We start from the raw sequence: 9,513 nt of genomic DNA on the forward strand, positions 1-9,513 counted from the left end.
TCCTCAGTTGTAAATAAAATGGAAGGCTGGAAAAATGTTCCCTGTTCTGATGAGTCTTGATTTCTGCAGCAATATTTGAATGACAGGGTCAGACCTTAAACTTAACAGCTTGAAAGCTGCCTTGTATAAACAGTTCAGGGTGGTGGTGTAATGCTGTGGGGGATATTTTCTTGGCACACTTTGGGCCACTTAGTATTAAGTGAGCTTTGTTTAAGTATAGTTGCTTTGTTCCATATTATTGCTGACCATGTCTGTCATGACCACAGTGAACCCATTTTTTGATGGCTTCTTCCAGTAGGATAATCCACCTTGCCACAAAGCTCAAATGAGCTTAAACAGTTTTCTTAGCCATGACAATGAGCTCACACAATCCAGTAAAACACCTCTGGCATGTGGTCAAACAGCAGATTCACATCATGGAAGTGCAGTCGACTGATCTGCAACCTAATGTGATGCTGTCATGTCAACGTGGACAAATCTCTGAGGAATGTTTCCAGTACCTGATTCAATCTATGCCACGGATAATAAATGCATTTCTGAAGGCAAACTCTAAGAAAAGTGTAAATAAATGTATTTCTTAACTGTCAAACAAAAGAAACATTAATAAACACACACAGTAACACTTTAATTAACACTCACGCATCTATGGCAGGGATTGCATAGCGCCCACAGTTGGTCAGCTTGGCGCCTTTAATGTTGGGATCATCCACTTCGACCATGAAGGAACGTGGGATGCCCGTGCTCTTCTTTATCCTCACAGGTGCCTCAGAGTTTTTATCCTGCTGTCAAAGACAGAAACATCTACATTTAAAGGCACACATTCCAGCTTTATATTTAAAAAGAATAATTTCTTGTCTGGTAGACTAGCTTTGCATGATTGATATGTTAAATAAATCCTCAGCCATGAATCCTCTAGCTGAAACAAGATACTCTGATTGCCTCATCCTTGCAAACTGAAGGTTTGAAAAGCAGATGGGTGAAGCTTTTGTGCTCACAGCCAGAGGTATCTCAGTGAGATGACCATATTAGGATAACTCGCTGACGTAATATGGAGCCAATAGAAAAAGAAACTGCACATGTGCTTATCTCATTATCTGGAACCTTGGCCGTTTTTAATATGTTGGCTAAATAATAAATATAACAGAAATCCAGGAAAAGCATTACAGATATCTGAAGTACACGTGAATACGCAAACACTATCAGCACTCAAAGAAATGATACATTTCTACATTCTTTACTCACCCAGGTTTATTTTTCAATTCACGATTTGTACAAGTAGCTAAGTCACTTAACAGATACATTATGGCCTTACCCCGCTGGAAGGACAGTTCCTGATGTGGTGTCCTGGATTTCCACAGCGATAACAGGTGTAATTCGCAGAAAGGACATTGCTGGGTTTTGTGTTTAAACTGGAGAACAATAGGAAGAGCCGAGTGAGAATGTGTAATGTAAAAAAGGACATCAACCAATAAAGAAGGAAGACGTAAAGAGAGATATGAGAACATGAGAGGAGTTTAAGAGATGGAAACTCGACAGTGTGAGGATACATGACTCACTTCATGGGGTCATAGATGGACTGATTTATCATAACTTTGATCTTATCCTCCTCTGATGCATCCACATCAACCAGGTTAGCCATCTGCATCTAAATGCATGACGCGCAGCATACACAAAGACGTCGGGTGAGGATCAGTGTTCAGCTTGGACTGAAGCATGTAAACCAAGATAAACGTGCATAACAGAAATAGAAAATAGCATTACCTTGGAGAAAAAGGACAGGGCTCTTGTCGAACTGTGATCATCCATCTGTTAGAATTAAACACAAAAAAGTTTCATAAAAGTAATCATGACGGCCGCCCCCGGTTACCCAGCTCGTGGAAAAACATTAAAATTGTTTATCCAAAAATGTCTGAAAATAAAGTTTGAGGTTTGACATACAAGCATACACAAAACAAGACATTTGAGCTACAAACCTTTACCCCAAACTGGGCTAAACCACAATTCAAAGTTTTAGTTGTTACTTTCAGTTTGTTTTACGAAATCACAAGTGTCATTTAAATGAACATAAAATTTGCATCAGCATCCATCTGTGATTTTCAGTGTGACTGATCACTGTCCACACAGCTCACACTGCATTTCTCCAAACTCTTGAATTTAAAATGTAAAGAAAACTTTACAAAGCATCCTGGGAATGTACACTTGTCCAGCCAGCGTTTTTCTGTCTAAGCATCTATTTATGTTATCCTCCTCTACTGTGCTGGAACAGAGGAGCAAAGAAAGAAATCCAAACTGTGTGTGTGATAGAGGCCGTGAACTGTTGGACAGGAAAAACCTGTTTAACAGGTTCTGGTTTAGTAGCCTTTAAATGGAAACACTGTAGAAACGCGCATGCAGAAACACGCATGGCCCCAAGAGGATTAATCCTGTGAGCTTTACCAGCTTGAAACTGAGACTTTTTGCTAAGACCAGAATGTCTCTGTTGGACTGTTGTGAAAGTTCTTTTTGCAGCTTTTAGAGCTGTAACTGCTTTAATGAATCTTTAGCCTCATGTAGATCAGTAGTTTGATTTGTACAAATATTTGGCTGATAGGCCAGAAAGCATGCCAAATAGGTATATTAAACTAAGATAAAGATAAAACATCCCTGAAGTGAGCCTTTAGCTGAAGCTCCTACTATGCAGAGAAATTAAATACACCAGCATGGGAGTATACTCATTACTTCAAAAAGATATGCACCATTCCTCCCCCCCCCAAAAAGGCACATACAATACACATATGTTCAACATTATGAAGGTCAAAAGATGGTACTCTGAAACATCCGTTTCGCTCTGATATCATCATTTAAGCACGTCAGCTGTACCCAAGTTATGTTATACAGGAGCTGCTGATGTGAAGGGGTTAAATGCAGAGGAACTATTTCCCTATGGGGACTAACACATACACATTAAGAAGTGTTGTGGCTACAATTCTTAGTTAATGTAACACATTTTCGTAAACATCTAAAAAGTCCAAATTCACACTTACAATGTAATTTATAGCTAAAGCCGCCACTTAAACCTTAAAGGAAATGACACATTTAAAATGCAGCATGCAAGTTAAAAAGAAACACCTCCTGACTGAACTACATGATATTGTTAATGTGAATTTCAGGTGATGTCTTTTTGGTCTGCAGCTCTCTGTCTCTACAGCTTTGATTCCCAATACCAGTATTGTGCAAGCCGCCCAGCACGAGGAATCCAGTATAAAATGGGTGGAGTGGCCCTATAAGCTTGTTAAACGGCCAGTGATTCCATTGTCTTTTCTCTGTGTAGAAGTGTGTATTAGCGTCACTCTTCACAGTGAAGAAACACATACTCAGTACATAACACAGCTTGATATAAATAACTTTATTGGTAGAAAAAAAATAAAATAAATAACAACACAAAATTAAAAAGTCTGTCCAAGTCAGTCCAACAGACTCAAAAGACTAAGAAGAGTGGCAGACACTTCTCCTACTGAGAAACCAAAGAGAGAAATCAGGTCAGTGCACACCAGTTAAGACTGCAGCAAGTGAAAGCTTGACTTTACCATCTTTAACTGAATTACACACAAGACCGCACTATAGTGTTTTAGAATGAAATACTTACAATGCACAGCTTGGTCCCTGAGGAATGAGCTCCTTTTGTTCTTGTTATAGATCAGAGACTAAGCCTTTTTAGCTGTTGCTTTAGCAGTCGATGGCATTTATTACTTAAAGGCGTGTAACATGACATGGCTATACAACTCTAAATCTGCATATTTCTTCACTTAAAGGGTGTCTTCTAATAACGCTGTCCATTACACCAAGGGAGTGATTTCAATTATGGTGGTTCTAAATGAATCACATTATAAATACTCAGTAAGAATTTGAAACTTTACAGCAGCCTGATAAATTAAAGTTATGCAGTATTTGCCCAGAATTGATAGAATTTAGACCATAAAAAGTGCGAAAGTGGCTTCTGGATGAGGCACAACTGGGCAGTGCCAGCATCATTAAACAGTTGGGTTTATCAGCTGTGAATAGCTGGCCTGCATGATAATGTTTGACCCACCCGCGCAGCTCCACCTCCCACAGACAGATACTGAACAATCTTCAACAATAGACGCTGACTGGTGACACAGCAGCTTGATAACATAACAGCTGAGAATATTTATTTAATAAAAGTGAGCACATACGACCTGTTTAATTGTAAACTTTTTTCTTTTTAAATGTTTTTTAAAAAAAACTTTTTTTAGTCAGTTATCTTCAAGCACTTAAATTGTTATACTGCGATTGTAAAATACATGATTCCCATCAGCTTTGATCCATTTAGTCTGCTTAATTAAAGAAAACGATGCATGTCACATGTATTCTATGTATTATTATTCTTTGTTATAAAATGCAGCATGCCATTTTTAAAAGACAGCCTTAAAAAAAAAAGTGCGTGTTTTGTGGAGCTGAAGGCAAAGTGCTGTGGGATGTGGTTTGGCTACATACTGCTCTGCTGGCTCCAAAGGCGTGGTGAAGCTGGACCTCTGATCGCTCACTGAAAAACAACAAAAAAAACATTTTTAAACCTCCTCTACGATGGTGTGAGGCACAGATTTTTTTCCCCCTGACAGAAGTCAGTTGTCCATATCCAAACAGTCTTTGATGTGAATTAAAGAGCACTTTTAAAAGCTGCTTCAGTGAAAGTGATGGATAATGAAATCTACAACGGAGTGCTTTCTTTTGTTCAGAAAAGTGCAGACAAAGCAGGCAAATCAGGTTACAGCAGTGTGCATTAAACAAATCAAGACGATATCTTCCTGCAGTGACCTTAAAATAAGATTTGTGTTTTTCCATACAGAGCATTACCTGCCGAGGTGCACAGCAGGGACAGTAGCACACAGACATAATTTTATATATCAAGAACAACAATCCTGAAAGCTGCCTACTTGATTTGCCTACTCACACTGCTGAAGCTCCACATTGGCCTAAAAACAAACAGAACAGGAATGCAGAGTTTGTCCCCTGTGATTACATTGGAAATACCCCAGGAAGGCAGTTCTTGATGTCCACTCAACGCAAAGGGCAATTTCTGAAATGCCAGCAAAGCACATGGGCACCTGTGAACAACTAGCAAAACTGAAAAGGCTGAATATTTTCTGTCTCTGAGAGACACATTGGGAGAGTTAACACACTCAGAAGAGTGCATCAGAAGAGCTAATACAAAGGTACATAGAGGCTGAAGTTCAGTTCTTATGTTGTTTAGATCTGATGGAACAGAAAACAGTGAATCACGTCAGAGCTTAAATGATTCATAGGTCAGCATTAAGGGGCTTACCAAAGCAAAACCACGCCTCTAAGAATGATCAAGGATGAGGACTGGACTGAAAATGAGTAAAAAAAAGCAGCCAATGTCCAAAGAAAAGCAGTGAAAGACTTTCAGAAAGCCTTGAATTATTGCTGAACACCACTTTAAATTAAATAAATAAATAAAAGTCTGGCTCCTGGGAAGTAAAATATACAGAAATGACAAGATTTGGGAAAGTGTTATATGAAATGAATAAGCGTCTTGAGGCAACTGTTGTGATATGGCGCTATATAAATAAAATCAAATTGAAATTTAATTGAAAGATGTCAACATTGACAATTATTTCGTTTGAAAATATCCTCATATTGAATTAACAACAAAATGTTTACACAAAGTTAGAACTGGGACATTTTTTAAGTCTCTGGGAACTATTAACCTGCATTTGTACACGCAGCAATGAACCACATGCTCAACAATAGTTTTCTTGAGCACATGCAGTCAGTTCCACTCCCTCGTCTAGAGATTTTGCTAGATTACAAAAATCTTTTAATTACATTAATTACAGCAGGTGACAAAATCCTAAATTTTTTTGTACATCTTATGTTGAGAAATACTGTTGAGAACACTATTGGCCAAAGCATAGCACGCCTTTCATTACAGAATATTTTCTAAATTAGATACACTTGATATTTGTTTGGACAATGTTTAATAAAAACAAGGTATGAATGATCACTGCAGTCTGTTTTTATTTACATTTTAAAAAGTGTCCAAGCTCTTTTTAGAAACATAATTAAGAATGATTATGATTTATTGTTGTTTTTTTGTTATTGTTGTTTTTTTGCAACTGAATTAAATTCAGCTGTCATTATGATTTTTAACCTGTTGTTTTTTTGTTCGTGTGTTATTGCTTTGAGGATAAACAAGTCCCCTCATGCAGGTGGAGAGCTCATTTTCTGCTTTTAATCTTGTTAGCAGTGTTACGCCACCAATTAGCCCCAATTCCTCTCACCAGTCTGTAGGGTGCTGACACGGCTAGTCACATGACCGCCAGTCTGTTCCAGCGAGGTCCTGCTTTCCAAGCATAAAACCCACAACACTGCTGGTTCTACTGCGTAAGCCTGACCAGTGATTTGGGTAACCACTGAGTTTGTCACCATGTAGTTTCCTCAGAGTATTTTCTCATGGTCATGTCATGCAAAATCCTCAGAACTGAAATGGCCTCTACCAGCAAACCAGTGCTTTTCATGAACCACAGCAAAAGCTTTACAGTCAATGACAAAATACAGCAAATTAACATAATTTTTCTTATTAAAATTGTTGTTTTGGGGTCAAGGTAGACTCTTATTAGCGTAACTGAATCTTTAGCTAGTATCCACTGCTACCCCTGGCTCTTGATAAGTCCTCTTGCAGTGAAACCTCAAAACTGTAGGTAAAGCTTTGGATTCCAGGTTGTAGCTTGCTGAGGCAGGGTGGAGCCTTTGCTATGGCAGGGACTAATAACAGTGCAGGAAATCAGATGGCAACTCCAAAAATATAGACTCACTTGTTGTGGGTCTTGCTGCTCGAGCTGGGGATCCGTCTGACGATGACAGATGAACCTTTGGGGATCAGACTGTCACTGTCAGTGTACTCTGAGAGGGAGAGATGAAGATAGCGAGGCTTTAAGGGTAATGATTAGCTCACCAGAAAGAATCTTAACTGGAATCTTACAAAAAGAAAGAAGATAAAGAGCATAAGATTAGGTCTCAACTTGACTGACAAGCCCAATAGGTAATAATGTAAAGTCTAATGTAAAGTGCTGGGATTGCAACAAAGATAGACTTATCCATTTGTGAAAACTGTCTGTCTCAGCAGTCAGCTTCCCCAGGTGACATTTTGTCTGACCAAAACACCATAATCCAAAGATTTTCATTTATCATACTACCACCACACTACCACAAAAGACACCCTTTAAAAAAAACAAAGACAAACAAAACTAAACAAACTACCTATAATTCCAAACGCCTCCACCCACCAGGAGCAGGTGAACTGGAGAATACGGTCCTGGGTCAGTATCCCATACAAACTGGCTTGAGGTGTTGTGACAAAGACAAAGTCCACCCAAGACGACGATATAAATTAAAAATAATTTATTAAACACATTTTAATTTTCTGTTCTTTTCCAGCATTGAGCCCTCATAACTTCATGAAAAGCTTCTGATTGCTTGATGACATGCTCTGTTACCTGAGCCACAGCCGCCCCACAATAACCAAACATCCCAATGAACTTGTATCACCCTCATGTGCAATATTCACAACAAACCTGCTCCACTACACTTATTTGATCCACCCCCATCCTCTTACAAAGTTCATTACATATTTAATCGATTTTTTTGGCCATGTTTACTTTTGTTCATGCCACAGTATATGACAGCAAATACTCTAATAGCTCATTCATGTGCATGTGCATCTGGGAGCTCTTAAGCATATGGTAATGAATAAAGAGGTGCTCCTGTTCCACCTTTGCTATTTTTAACTCAGGCTTCCCCTGAGACTTGCACATGCACTGACCCACCACCACCGTCAGGCCTCACGATTAAAAGCACGAGGCGTAAAAGCGGCAGGAATGTGGCCCATTCATTAGGCCCTTTTGTCCTAGCTTGACTTTTCTGGACCCCCCCACTCCCTGCCCTGTTTAACCTGAAAGAGGTGACGCAACGCTTACCTCTGTCTCCAAAGAGCTGTGATAGCAGGACCACGCGCTTTCCGACAAAGTTGAAGACGTTGACTTCAGTTTAAACAAGCTCGTTATCAGTGCACACATGTTTTATTACCTTCTTTGGTCTGCGCGTTTGTGATCTGCAGGTCGCAGTCCCCGGCTCGGAGCTTCTCCCTGCCCATGATCTGCCTCTTCAGCTCATTCAGCGTGATGTGCACGCCATCAAAAACCACCGTGTCGTAGCTGAGTCTGGAGGAGAATTTATAATGAATATGAGGCATGATGAGAAAAAAAAACCTCCCTCAGTCCAAAGTTGACTAAAAACCGACAGCTGACAGCTTTTCTGCGATGCCAGGAAACCTGCACTGTGCCAGTTGCTATGGGACTACAAAGTTAGCTAGCTGACGTTAGCAGCCGGTGCACCGAGCGATAGCGGTTCAGTGCTAACAGGCTGAAGCGCCAATTAACAAGTGCCTCACAAAAAGTGGCTTTTACGGGATGACATGACCCGACGTCTGCTCCGACAGCCACAGAAATTCAAATAAAAGCGCCTTCAGTCGGTTTCGAGTCTATTTTGAACTTTTATTCGCAATAACGTTGCTCTCGATCTCGAGGAGTTCGCTGACAGAAACCACCAGCTGTTTCCACCAGCAACGGCTCGTCAGCACAGGGCACGCTCCAGCTGATGGCGCGTTCACGTGACACCCCGCAACTTCCGAGCCTCCAACTTTACGCCAGCTCACTCAGCCGTGCGTGGTGATTATAGAGCTAACAAATCGCACATTTTCCTAACGCTTTCAACGCATCCAAATAAAACGCTTCTAATTGGGGGAAATAGTGCAGCAAACTCTTCGTTTCGTCCGTTAAATCGTTAAGAAAGGCATTTTTTAAAAAAAAGAAAGAAAAAAAACATCAAATCACTCTTTGCCGAATGTAGTTATTCTAACCAGTGCATATGTAATTTCACCAATGTCATGTTTTGTTGTTAAATAATTAAACATTTCTTTAATTATAATATTATCTGTAAAATCTTTGCCGTGAGATATCCTGGCACAATTCTTAGTGAGGACAGCGAGAATTTAAGCCTGCTACATCATGTCTAATCATAACTATGTTTTGTAGCTGATGAAGATTGGTTATACCATAACGTTGTAATTTAATAAAATAATAGTAGGCTAAGTGAGACAGTGTCTTGAGGTTAGAATTTAAGATTTGTCTTTTTAAAAAAAAAAACTAAAAAAAAAAACCGCTCCTATGAGCACTTGTCATTCATTTGGGTCTGTCGTGTCTTTCTCAACTAGTTTTGCCATCCAAAATATTTGATTTGATAACTTAAAATCTCGAGTTATTTTCTTAATTTCTAGTTATTTTTTCTGAAATTTGAGATAAAATTGTGGCAGGAACAAGCGTCCATACATTAAAGGGTGAGTCCGTGTTCTTGTTGTTTCTTAGCGTTGAAGGGCTGTTTTTGCCTTGTCACTTGAAGGCAGCATTTGCTTCCTTACAGTAGTTCACCTGTTTT

General features: G+C 39.5%; 1 protein-coding gene across 1 annotated transcript in view; it reads right to left on the reverse strand.

The window, feature by feature from the left end:
* LOC102205458 (E3 ubiquitin-protein ligase RBBP6) overlaps positions 1 to 8,676 on the reverse strand; it is a 23,944-nt gene extending 15,268 nt beyond the window's left edge. Inside the window, exons 1-7 of the mRNA XM_013913429.1 lie at positions 8,107 to 8,676; positions 6,837 to 6,924; positions 4,495 to 4,543; positions 1,762 to 1,806; positions 1,557 to 1,645; positions 1,313 to 1,409; positions 640 to 782 (exon numbers count right to left, since the gene is read on the reverse strand). Coding sequence (XP_013768883.1) covers positions 640 to 782; positions 1,313 to 1,409; positions 1,557 to 1,645; positions 1,762 to 1,806; positions 4,495 to 4,543; positions 6,837 to 6,924; positions 8,107 to 8,272 — 677 coding nt within the window. The 5' untranslated portion in view covers positions 8,273 to 8,676. The remainder of the gene's footprint in view (positions 1 to 639; positions 783 to 1,312; positions 1,410 to 1,556; positions 1,646 to 1,761; positions 1,807 to 4,494; positions 4,544 to 6,836; positions 6,925 to 8,106) is intronic.
* Between the last annotated feature and the right edge of the window lie 837 nt (positions 8,677 to 9,513).

This window comes from Pundamilia nyererei, unplaced genomic scaffold (genome assembly GCF_000239375.1).
Source record: "Pundamilia nyererei isolate P.nyererei 1_Seehausen unplaced genomic scaffold, PunNye1.0 scaffold00132, whole genome shotgun sequence".
Taxonomy (NCBI): domain Eukaryota; kingdom Metazoa; phylum Chordata; class Actinopteri; order Cichliformes; family Cichlidae; genus Pundamilia; species Pundamilia nyererei.